At 40.3% G+C, this 12,907-nt stretch overlaps 2 protein-coding genes across 8 annotated transcripts in view; one reads left to right on the top strand and one right to left on the bottom strand.

Moving 5' to 3' along the window:
• The window catches only part of MYBPC1 (myosin binding protein C1), an 86,590-nt gene that overhangs the window by 23,271 nt on the left and 50,412 nt on the right, over positions 1-12,907 (bottom strand). For all 5 annotated transcript variants that reach the window (XM_084809578.1, XM_084809581.1, XM_084809579.1 and 2 more), the window contains 5 exons: positions 12,720-12,879; positions 12,243-12,347; positions 10,837-11,025; positions 8,708-8,842; positions 2,891-3,001 (listed from right to left, as the gene is read on the bottom strand). In XM_084809578.1, the coding sequence (XP_084665704.1) occupies positions 2,891-3,001; positions 8,708-8,842; positions 10,837-11,025; positions 12,243-12,347; positions 12,720-12,879 (700 nt within the window). The remainder of the gene's footprint in view (positions 1-2,890; positions 3,002-8,707; positions 8,843-10,836; positions 11,026-12,242; positions 12,348-12,719; positions 12,880-12,907) is intronic.
• LOC146339506 (uncharacterized) overlaps positions 1-12,907 on the top strand; it is a 60,666-nt gene that overhangs the window by 29,448 nt on the left and 18,311 nt on the right. For all 3 annotated transcript variants that reach the window (XM_084809594.1, XM_084809593.1, XM_084809592.1), the window contains exons 2-3: positions 7,195-7,263; positions 8,409-8,434. In XM_084809594.1, coding sequence (XP_084665720.1) covers positions 7,195-7,198 — 4 coding nt within the window. In that variant the 3' untranslated portion in view covers positions 7,199-7,263; positions 8,409-8,434. The remainder of the gene's footprint in view (positions 1-7,194; positions 7,264-8,408; positions 8,435-12,907) is intronic.

Here is a 12,907-nt window from a genome sequence, read left to right as displayed (position 1 = left end):
ACTATTAGGAGCCAAATAATTTCTTGTCTCTTTCAAAAAAAAAAGGTTTTCTAGCTTTCATGGTTGGGAAATAAGCAATGTGCATACACTCACGCACACAACTCTACTGTTCAGGCACTAATGATTCTGTGCCTTGCATAGGTCTTTCTCCAGTCCATAATGACCTCAGTCATGTTCACACATACATCTCTGTGGCTCCCTCATCCATCTATACCTATTCTCCTGCTGTCACAGCATTTCCCTTGAAACAAAATGTAAAGTTCCAAAATGTTCTGCAAAACTCTTAAGTAAATGCCATTAGAGTGTCAAATTCACCAAGAGACATGTGGATAGCGGCAAGTGACTTGCCATGCTGATGTGCAATCAGTGCATTTTCAAAGATGTATATTTCCTATTTTACCTTTTTTGTCTCACGAGTGCCTTGCAAGGAACACTCTCATGAACAAAAATCATAATTCAGTACTAGCACACTAGCAGGCAAAAGATATCTGAAAATGAATGTGTCTCTTACCAGCATATGTCTTGGGAACATCACAACCACATTTCATAAAAAGAACCTAACATACTTAAACAGTGGCTAGAGACCAATCAGCTCCTGTTAAATTACAGTGGGATTTATCTGCAGCCAACCTCTAGCATCATATGAAGACAAGATGCCACTTGGAGACCAGTGGCCTACTTCCAGTATAAGTGCCATATGTATTTATGAATAAACATGTAACCTGATTTAGAGCTCTGTGGACACTTCAGTGTAGATGCCTTGCCTCGGTGACACATGCTCTGGTTATAGCAAGGCTAGATTACTGTAGTGGGGTGACCTTTAAAGACAACTTGGAAATTGCAATTGGTACAGAAAGCAGCAGCAAGAATGCTTGCAGGGGCCAAACAGAACACACTGCACCAATTCTGTACTAGTTACATTGGCGGACTGTCTTTGGGCCCAAGTTAAAGTGCTGGTTTTGGCCTTTAAAGCCCTAATTGGTTTGGGACCAGGCTATCTGAAGGACTGCTTGCACCTGTACAAATCTGCTTGTACTCTAAGATCAGCTTCTGAGGCTCTGCTCCCTGGCCCATGGTTAAGAGATGTTAGGGTCTGAGCCTTTTCAGTAGCGGGCCCGCACTTCTTGAATGCTCTCCCCTAGGAAGGGCAGATGCCCCACCACTGTTTATGTTTAAGAGAATATAATTTTATTTCAATTCTCATTTTATTAAATGTTACATCCTGATGACATTTTACTAGTCATTTTAAGAGGCTTTTGATCTGATTATTTTTATCTTATGCGTGTTGTGTAATTGTGTGCTACACTGCTTTGGGAGAGCAATGAGCCCTGAAAGGCATTTTTTGGATTATATCCAACTGTGTCCCAGTGCTAGTGATAATGATGTTGCACTAGCACAAGCCAATACTTAAACAACATAACTAGCACAACAAGAGAAAGGGGTTATTTACTGCTGAAATTCAGTGGCAGCACCAAAATTCAGCAGCAAATTGCTGCTTTTTCCTGTTGTGCTAATTACATTGTGCAAGCATGTATTTACACTAGCACAGCCTCATTAGTGCTAATGCTGGGACATTAGAGACTACCCCATAAATCTCTGCATATATCGTTTAAAATGCACATGGTGGAGCTCCAGACAAGCACCCCCCTCCCTTCACTTCAATGTCAAGGGCAAGTCTATGTACACAGAAATGGGGATGTGTGCCTGGATCTGTCCCTGAAATTGCACTGAATGGGGAAAGCCTTTGTGCATGGGGGCTATCTGTGCATATCAGAGCTCCACATATGCAAGGAGCCTCTGGACTGGGGCTTTAGACTTCATCGGGATAACATCAAACATTTCCAGCTTATTGATACTCAGAGTCAGAATGCGGGAGAAAAAAGGACAGTCATTAATCTCTAAAAGAAACAAATACAGAAATCACAAACAGCTTCAAATAACAATAATGGGCTACCTTAAACACTCAATTACTGAATAGGTCCTTGGGGGGGGGGGGAGTGCATTTTCCATACCAAAAGAAAAAAAGCATAATTGTGTATGCTGTATGAATAATGCACACTTAGCGGAAAAAAGCAACCACATTAATTATTTAAAAACTGGTTCTTCTTGGCGCAGAGAGCCTGCATGGTTTAGTAAGCGAAGCACTGGATTTGGATACATATACTGCCTCCAGCCATAAGCAAGCCACTCTTTACATGCTTCAGTTTCCCATTTGCAAAATGGAATGATAATAACCTACCTCACAGGGCTATTATGAGGATAAGCAAAATAATAGCTGCAAAACACTTTACAGGTTAAAATGGCTATATATGTTGTATAATTAATAACAGGGGTTCTGTTTCCTGAACATTACCATATCCAACCAAATTATTCAGGATCTTTGCTGGAGTACATACAAGACAGTGACCCCTGAAAGCTCCACTGTTATACAGTTGTGGGGTGGGAGAGATCTCAGAAAGAATGTTTAAGTATCTTCATTGCATACTTTACCTTCCAAATCATAGGTTGCGTCCAGAATTTCACCATCATACAGTTCTGCCGATATACCTTATGAGAGTCCATCATTACAATTAATTTAGAGACACCCACTTTCACACAGGTGATAAATGAGTCAGTAGTTAGTACTACCTGTTAGTAAGTATACAGAGATATGTACTGCACCTTGAAGAGGAGGTTTGAGATGATCAAGAAATTGGCAAGATAGTGAAATCAATCGTGTGTGTGTGTGTATTTGTGTATGTATTTGTGTGTGTGTGTGACTCCTACACATGGTAAACCATTGTTTGTTTTGCTTCATCCTTTGTTTCTATCAGATTGAGGCTCCAACCATAGTTCAAAGGAAAATGGCATAATGAAAAGGGGGAAAAAAAGGATGACACTGAACACTCACAGGGTTTGGATGTCTTCTCTTCAGTCTGCATCTTGCCCCCGTCTGCCTCCTCACTATTATTTTGCTCTGTACCACTGTTTCCCTTGCCCTCTGTAGTGGGCGCCTGGGAACCTAAATGATTTGGAAAGCACACATGGGAATTTACAGTCATAGGCAGAACAGCCTTTTGGACTGGTATATCTGAGCATCCAAAGAGAGAGAAAAAAAACTGAGACAGACGAGAAATTTGGAAAAAAGGAGATAGGCAGGAGAAATCCATTAAGAAAAAGAGAAGATTTAATAGGAAGAGAAGATGATAGTGTAGTCCAGAATAAGAAAGAGAAAACTAGAAATAGAAAAGAACAATTGTGTGTGGAGGGATATGTTGATCTGGAAGACTGCTGGCATGACTACAGTTGCAATCCATTGACTGACTGTCACAAGCTCAGTCTCCCTCAATATTGTTTGTTGAACAGGTTGCATTCATAGTTCTCTGGCTTTTGTAACTTGTAATAGAACCCCATGGTGCATAGCATGTGTGGTTTGCTGGACTGCAACTGTCTGAGGATTGGTGTCTTGGTAGATGGAAGCAATGACAAAGACTTGGACCATAAAATGGACCATTACAACTGGGGAAAAGGAGGTTGTAGAACCTGCCAGTAACTCTACCGGTGCAATGGTCTCAACATGGTCCATCTTCACAAGCTGTTAATCTTACATTGCTGGTTTTTCCATTGAAACTCTGATTCTGCATTTCTTGTGACTATATATATATATATATATATATATATATATTCACAATCACAACACACATTGGGAAAAATGAAGTGTTTGGAGTACAAACTTTACTTGAGGTCATTTACTTGGGTGGTGGCACCTAAAATTGTTTCAGAGGTTGCTGATTTGAGAAAACAATCTGTTATCACACCCCTTTGCTCACTATATTGCATCAAAATTCAGGTTGCAGTGTGCCGCCTTATGTTTTTGTCATATTGGTTATGTTTTTGTCATATTGGTTCCAGAGAAAACAGAAATACAAAACAGGCAAAGGGATCTCTTTATTACATTTTTTTTAAAAGATTAAGACTTCTGTATAACTTGCATACTTGTACTCTTGCAGAAATAAGTCTCTCTCTCTCTCTCTCTCTCTCTTTCGAGAGAGAGAGAGAGAAATGTGTGTATATGTACTGATAGGAGTTCATATAGGCCAAAACTTTTGAAGGGCCATATGTTGGCCAAGCCTGATCTATATGTATGTGTGTGTGTATATGTATTATAATTGTGTATTATAATTTACAATGACCCAGTTCCCACCAATTCATGGGTTATTTAACAACAAATTGTGGGTTAACTGCTGGGTTGATTAGTCCTTCCATAACCCAGTGCCCCAGGTTTGGATGACAGAATCAACAACCTACGAACCAGCCGATCATAGATTGTTGGTTAAAAGTGGAAGTGGCGGGTGCATGGCAGTCAGTTCACCTGCTCACTCCCACCAATTTTGAGGTTAAATAAATAACCCACAAACTGATGTTACATGTGAACCGGGTCAATGACTTATGTTGAAGTATAATAAAAAAGGAGAATAAGAGCTTCTAATTATCCAGATGCTCATTCCCTTATTTTCAGTTCCCCAAACCTTCAGTTTGAATTCTTGATACTGTAAATGAATGAGGGACTGAATGAGTTAAGAGCATTTTAATATCTGCTATGTCACTAAGCCAGTGCTTGAGCCTTTAACCTATACATGTATGTGTATTGGTTCCATTGAAAAGTGAGAATCTCTTTTATTAAGTTTAAAGGAGTCATGATGTTTGTCTCTTTTCCCAAGGTACATTTTTAAAAATAAAAATCGCCTATGATTAAAGCAGCCCTACTAATACCCCATTCAAGGGCAATAGACACAAGAGAAAGAGAGAGAGAGAGAAATAAATAAATAAAAGAGAGAATGACTGATAGAATAAGTAAGCAGAAGAGGAGAAAAGTAGTACTGAAAAAAGTGACAGCCGAAAGATTGACAGTCAAAGAAAGTATTCCTGGAGAACCAGGTGAAACATTAAACTTTGTAAAAAAAATTAGGTGAAGGAAAAGTACTGGAAAAAAAGATGAAGAACAGAGAAATTCAGGTATTGAAAGAATAAAGAAAGGAGACAAGGTAGAGCAAGAGATACAGCAGTAAACATCAAATACTTTGATTTTCTAGAAAGTTTTGTTCCAAAGTGTTACAATATATACATGAATGACATTAATTCTATGTGTGTGTGTGTATATAGATATATACACACACACACATACATACATACATACATATAGGTGTATATCTAGATATGCAAAGCATAAGTAGATTATACAGAATGCACACAATACTGTTTGTAAAATACATTACTACTGTATTTTATCTGAGGTGGGTAACACCAAAATGGCAGATACAGCTGTCATTTTGAGATATCTTCATAATGATTTTAAGCCTATCTGAAAGAAAAAAGTAAAGGTTTTGCTCTGTTCAACAAGTACATAAGGAAGTTTGATCAGCTGAACCCTGAAGTGTCTTGTCTCTTGAAAGACTTTTCTCCCTGTTATTGCTAGATTTACCATTCACCATGCAGGCATATAGCATTCTCCTTGGTTACATTGAATTTCTTCTGCTGTTTTTCCCTCGTCACTGACCAGCAGGTAATTCACACAATTCATTAACGTAGTGGTTATGTGTTGATACTACCACAAGCTGGGTTTTTTTTTCAGCATAGTAGAACTGATCCTGTGAATGCTCCTTCAACATATCTTGAGATTATGACTCAACACTGCCTTTCATAACCCACATTTCAAAGGTTTTCCAGGATGCAGTGAGCCACATTGTTAACAAACACCAGGCCTTTTACAACATCAGTTTACTATGTATGTGCAAAGGCAGCCTGTGCTGACCTCACCAAAACACCAGCATCCTAAAAGAAAATAAAAAGATCAAATAAATCAGCCTTAATTTACCAAAAGACAGCCTTTAAGTCCCAACTGATAATTGTTGCTCAGAACCCCCTTTAACTTCTGTGTCAAGAGTAGAGCTGAGCTGAATGTTTGGCAAGTTCAGTTCTCTAGCAAGTTGAAATATGGCATTCCAAGAGAAGATAAACTTCTACAGGTGACATAGAAAGCTGATTTATTCATGTATTTTACCCAATGCACTATGAGCAAATTGTTCCTTATCAGGGGCACTGCAAAGAGCAATATGCTCAAAATGCATTGAGCAAACTTTAAGAATAAATAAATTTTTCTATGACATCTGTGGATTTTTTTCTTCCTCATCTCACCACTTCCACCCCATGAACTATACTGCAGCTCTTGTTTATGGAAATATCAAGATAGTCTATTGAAATGTTGTTGATTTGTCCAGATTTTTTAAAAAAAGAAAACCTCTGTATTTTCCAGTTTTCTTAAATGGTCCCAATTGCAACAGATGGCAATATGGGGAGGGTTAAATCCCAATCGGTTAAAACCTTCCACATAGACATTGATCTGTAAATGATACTGTTACAAATAATAGGCCAGCGCTGTAAGAACAGCTTCTGCTCAGCTATAGTTAAGAGCAGAATATATTACAACATCTTAATACTGTTACAGTGCAAGTCAAAGGTAGACATGTTCAGTGGAGCTTATTCTTCCCAGGGAAGTAGGTATGACACTGCAGCCTATACTTTGTGCAGCAGAGAAGTGCTGGCAGCTGGCAGCCAGATTAAATCATGGCTATCTATAGTTTAGGACAGTCTTCCACTCCCCAGCAACCTCCAGATGTGTTGGACTACAACTCCCATAATCTTCAGCCAATGGCCATGCAGGCTGGGGGTGATGGAGTGTGTAGTCCAACTCATCTGGAGGGCACCAAGCTAGGGGACGCTGGATTGGAGTGTGAAGCCTCTCACTTAAACCGTTAATTGAAGGACAAGAAGGCTGCTTGCTCGTCACCAGTTCTGTTAGGATGAAATGATGGAATCCGTGGCTAAGGAGCGCCAAGTAGAAATTGGAGACCATCCACTTTTCCCCAGCTGTGCCTGCCACTCCTGTGCAGGCCACAGTGTGCTCCACTTACTTCCTCTGGAAAGAGGTACTTCCCAAACCAGCTGCCAGGTCTTTGTCAACCATACACTATATATGCTGGCTGTACCAATAACACAATTAATATTGGATGTATGGAATACAAGATGACCCTTCTATTCTTGAACATTTCCTAGAAGAGCTATTCTCTAAATATCACAAAAGGAAACAAGAAATACTTCCCCACGTGAACCAGATTTTGCATTCCACTCATTGTCCCGTTTCTTTCCCCATCCTAGGTGACACTGACATCCAGTTCTTTGCCTCAGATCAATGGTTGCTCCTACTTATAACAAGGCTCTTGAGAGGCAAGTACATGGGACCAAGTGAGGTTCTGGGATCTGATCAGGATGGACACACTGAAAATCTTCATTATAGAACACAGCTGGCCTGAACAAGATCAGTGGCCCAGTTCAGATGTCGATGGAATGCATTTGTTGCACAGCAAAGCAGTGTTTTGATGGCTCTGTCACCAGCTTGGCTTATCTATCAGCACAGAAAAGTGGAGTCGAGTGGAGGAGTGGGGTGGGGTGGGGTGGAGTGGGGTGGGGGGATTGCAAATCTCACTTTGTGCTGAAGGTTAGAAGAGCAAATGAGCTGGCTGTGGGGAGGGAATCTCTCCTCTTTTTGCTTTCTTCACTTTTCATCCATAATTGTCTATACTAGAGAGGCTATACAAACAAGTGAAGACTCTGAGGACACTTGCAGTACAATACTATGCATGTCTACTCAGAAGTAAGTCACATTAGATTCAATGAGACTGACTTCCAAGTAAAAATGTATAGGACTGTTATGATCCAAATATGAATTTTGTAGCTGATGCCATTCTACCATCCTATATTCAAACCACTATCTTTCTGACTTCCATAGGTCAGATTTTGAAGAGCTCAGCTCCCATTAACCCTGTATCAGATAAAATAATTCAAGTGCAATTTATAATGGCTTTCATTTTTGTGCGCCACATTTCAGCTATTTTTGCATATTATCTGGCGCAATCTTTGTGTGCTAAGCATTTGAAAATCATATATTGTACTCATATGCAAATCCTAGGTTCACATGTTGAACTGCTGTTAAAAAAACAGTGGAAGATGGCTCTTGATAGATATAGACTACCCTTGGAACAAGCTACATAATAACCAATTTTTCTGTGATGCATACAGTTGTTTTGGACTTGTTGAACTGGTCTTATGAATGTTTACCTGCCCAGATTACAACATATGGAGAATCTTATACCAAGACCATTTTGCTGTCTAGATATGAAGCATTTACAAAACCGGTTTGATACACCAGCATTTAAAAGGTCTGCTCCAGAAGTTGCATTGACTTCATCACATAAGAAATGACTACATGAATAATAGTTAATATGTGGGACTTATTATTTTTGCACTTAAATTCATTAAGATGATAACTAATTCTGTTTTCCTTTTTGCCTTCCTTCATTTCTCAAGTACAGAAGACTATCACTGCCACTGAAGACAGGTATGGCATTTCCATATCAACATAATATACATTCCTCAGGGTTTCAGGATGTGAACCATTGGTCTGGAATGCCAACTGAAAATATAAGAACAATATTTTTTATAAATAGTGGGACCAACAATTTAGAAGTAGATACGATAGAATTACATACTTTACTTTGGAAAATCCTCTCTTATCACATATTTGCCTCAATGTGAAAGGATGCAGCTGTCAAATAGAAAAGGGAGGAGATATCTCACCTAATTCAAGCATCATAATACGATTGCCACTTACTTCCTTCAAAGCAGTACTCTATAACATAGCCATCTAAACCTGCAGCTCCAATTTGGTCTGGTGGCCGCCACTTCATGGTAACTGTGGTATCAGTTACAGAATCAACTGCCAGGCAGGTGGGTGGACTGGTGACAGCTAAAAACAATGAAAGAGAGGATTTGTGTTATCAATACAGCCTGTCCCTTGTCCTGTTGCTGCTAGGAACAGGTGGAAACATGGGAAGCTGCCTGACACCAAGGTCCATCTACCCCATGGCACTGCCTGACAGCAACTCTCCAGGGTTTCCAGCAGGAGTTTTTCCAACCCTACCTGGAGATGCTGGGGATTGAACCTGGGACCTTCCGTATGCAAAGCATGTGCTCTTCCACTGAGCTATGGGCCCCCCATACAAATGTACAAAAAGCTACTTATCTTGATCTTTGTATCTTTGATTTATGTACATGCAAACATCATACTCTTGGGATTGATACTAGTTCTTTTGGGCCAGGTTCATTTAAAAAAAAAAGAATGCTGTGCCACCTATGTTGCTGGGACTTGGGGGGGGGGGGGAGAACTGACTTTGGCATATACCTATTGGAAGGTCAGAAACACATAGACACACACACACCAAACCAAGATGTTAGTTTATAGGAAATGGCAGAACAGGAGCTATCAGCCAGGCCTGGGCAATTGGTGGCAATACCTGAATCCAGACTTCCAGAATAAGGCCAGGGGCTTGAGCTGGAAGCTAGAGTACAGGAAGCAAAAGGTGTTGTTCTGTTGAACCGACAAAGCCAGACATCCAGGCTCCTGGTATTTATACTGGACCTGACAGACCCAGAAGTTTCATACTGCCCACCAATTATAGGGGATGATTATATTGCACACACCTATTCCCTTCTGCACATGGAGAGGGCTCTAAGGTTGATGTACACACAGTCCACTAGACTAGGTGAGACTGACTCAGAGCCTTAGGTGCCCAGCTCAACTCCTGCAGTCCCTAAAAGTGGACATGGGCAAAATCAGATTCTTAAAAATGCCACAATGGGGTAATAATTTTATTTATTTCATAATTTCAAATATTCAAGTTCTGATAATGGAGAAGAAGTGGCAGTATGAGTGGGATAAGGGACATTATGAGAATATTTATCCACGTAAAGATGAGGGACCCTTTATGACGGTTAGCACACATTTAAACGCAGTAATAACTATTTTTTCGCTGTGAAATTCTGAAATGGATCGGACAGGAAGTGGGATGTGGTAGCCTAAACATATGGGTTCACATACTCACATACATACCCCTTCCCAACCCCAAAATATATATTCATGAAAATAATTCAATGTAGCTATAACTAATAGTGTATCATTGGTAATAATTACGTTGAACAAAGGGTGTTGTTTTTATATCAGACAAATCTACTTGTATAAGTAACTTCCTTTTGGTAACCATTTCCAGAGGGTAGCTGTGTTAGTCTATTGCAGCAAAAACAACAAAGATTCTTCTGGCACCTTAAAGATTAACAACGTTATTCTGCATACGCTTTTGTGGACTATAGCACACTTCATCAGATGTATTATGGAGAGTTTCAAGTTCATATACAGTAAATACAGTATGTGTGTGTGTGGAAGGAAGAACTGTAAACAGTGAAGTCAAAAGGAAATTAAATGCAGAAACTACTAACAGTGACAATCACATTATTGACAGAGGTCATTCACAGTGCAGTTGCTGCTCATAACACAAAAATCCTGGCACTAGCAAGCCAATGAAAACATGTAGTGTGATCTGAAACTCCCAATAAAACTCTATGCATCTGATCAAGTGGGGTATATTCCATGAAAGCGTGTGCCAGAATAAATGTGTTAGTCTTTAAAGTGCCACAAGACTTTTCGTTGTTTTTCCTTTTGGTAGGGTCCAAAGTGTAAGAGAGGAGCCGGATGAATTGCATCTCCAAAGATAAATGACATTGTTCCTCCTGCATCTTCCTCTTTCTCTGCAGCTGTGAGATTGTGTAAGAAGACCACTGTCTTTTTTTTTTCATATTTTAAGTTTACCTATGAATGTCTCTTGTATGAGGCAACAAATTGCCAGTATACTACAATACTCTGTTGAAATAAGGACCTTTCATAAAGTAGGTATATTGTCTACTCACCCAATGGCACAAAAGGCTTTGAGGGCATGCTTGGTTTGGAAGTGCCAATGGCATTAACTGCAAATACGCGAACTTCATAGGCAACTCCCTCAATCATCTTTTTGGGCTCAAAAGTTGTTTCTTTAATAAGATCAAAGTTTAGCCTCATCCACCTGGAGCTTTGTTTCTTTTTCCTTTCAATGTAGTAACCTAAACAAATATATGCATGTATATTATACAGTTAACTAATGGCCCAGCATTTCTAAAATGAGCAAATGACAGGAATTACTTGTTTAGCTTGGTCTGCACCTTAGTATCCATTTAAAAAAAAAAATACACACCACACATTTCCTTAAAAAAGTGGAAAACAACAACCCACAATTGAAACACTTCTGCTTTTGAACATACTTCCACATTGCAGAAATGCTAGTTTAGCTTCTCTTGCAAACTGTACACAAACTGTCTTGTATGGCCTAAACTACTTGCCTTTACACTCTCTAAAAATCTCAGGGCTGCTTTATATATTTTTCCTACATAGATCTTTGTTCTGGGATGAAATGTGGGCAGTTCTAGATGGTACAAGAAACACACGCCTGCTTCTGAAAGCTGCAACAGTATATACATTCTTCATCTCAGGCCCAGCGTCAACATGATGCTGCATCCTCAGGCCCAGTGCTATCACCTCCCCTTGAAGGACCCCCACACAGACACACACACATACACAGCTTTTAAAACGTTTCCCCCCCAGTGTTTCAATCAGAGCCATGTGCTACAAGAGAGTAAGGGGATGCGTGTATGCACCCTACTACATATGAGATTAGCTACATGAGATGTAACAGAGCAAACCTGAGTGGGACTAGTGGGGAGCAACGAGGGGAATCTACTGCCTCATCCCCAGACCTGCTGGTTCATGCCACCCAGGATAGAACAGGTGTGTGGGTGGGTGGGTGTTCTGGGCAGCTCAGTCCCACAGATCCATGTATTTACAATTTCTCCCCCATTAACAGCAATGGGGGGGCTGGCACATCTGGGGGAATGGAGTGGCTCCTCCTGGCCCTCACGCCATCCATGGAACCCCCTGTTTTGGGGTTTTCTGCCTGCTACCACTGGTGGGAGAACTGGTGGTGGCAGCTTTCCACCTCCTTGGTCAGAGCAGGGGCCTCTGCTGTAGCAGAGCTCCCTCCACCACTGACACTCCTTTCTGCCAGTGGAGAGGCACCAGTGCACCATCCGAACCCTCTTCAGCCATCAGCATCAGGATGGGGAGTAGGACTACTCTGTCAATACCCTTTGTTGGTTCTCAGAAAGCTTTTTTAAAAGGTCCAGAGGATGAATGCCCTCTTTGGAGGTATCTGTTTAGAAGGTCCCATTAAGCCAATAATTCTACCAAATGGCAGAACACCCATGTCAATGGTAGATCTACTTACCTAAGATAGGGGATCCACCATCATATGCTGGAGGTTCCCAGTTCATAATACACCAGTCTTCTCCTACATCAACCACATTGGGCGCTTCTGGGGGGTCAGGAATATCTGTTGCAATCAAAAACATTTATATTTGTTTGGATTGTTGTTGTTGTTCTACTAAAAGTGCTGATAATTCTGTACAGGTTGTTATTTATATACTGGGGGAAAAAACTAGACTTTTACTAAACAGACAAACAACAAAATGATTTTATAGACAAGACCCAGGTAGAAATCCCTGCTCAACTATGAAGAAGTTCATTTGGTAGCCTTGAGGAAAATCATCATCTCTTACCTTCTTAGCCTAACTCAGAGAATCATTCCATTCTAAGAACTATGAAGTCTTCTGTGTATTGAAGAGATTCATAGAAATTATAATTAATGGTGCAAGGACTAAGCATACCAGCTTGGTTCACAAGCCTTGTAGTGGGAATGACTTACCAACTACTTTGATGTTGATATGGGCTGAGTCTTCTCCAGCCTCATTCTTTAGCATTATTCTGTAGACCCCCGTGTCATCTTTTTCAGCTGAATCAATGACCAAGCAACTGCTGTCTGGATAATTCTCTGCCCGTATTCTGCTTGCAGAATCCATGACCCACTAGCAATCATTTTTAAGATGGGGTGTG

Source organism: Heloderma suspectum, chromosome 7, assembly GCF_057233095.1.
Source record: "Heloderma suspectum isolate Gila_16-S chromosome 7, 16-S_ref, whole genome shotgun sequence".
NCBI lineage: Eukaryota > Metazoa > Chordata > Lepidosauria > Squamata > Helodermatidae > Heloderma > Heloderma suspectum.
Note: the sequence above shows the minus strand (reverse complement) of the source record. Positions and strands in the feature narration are given on the sequence as shown.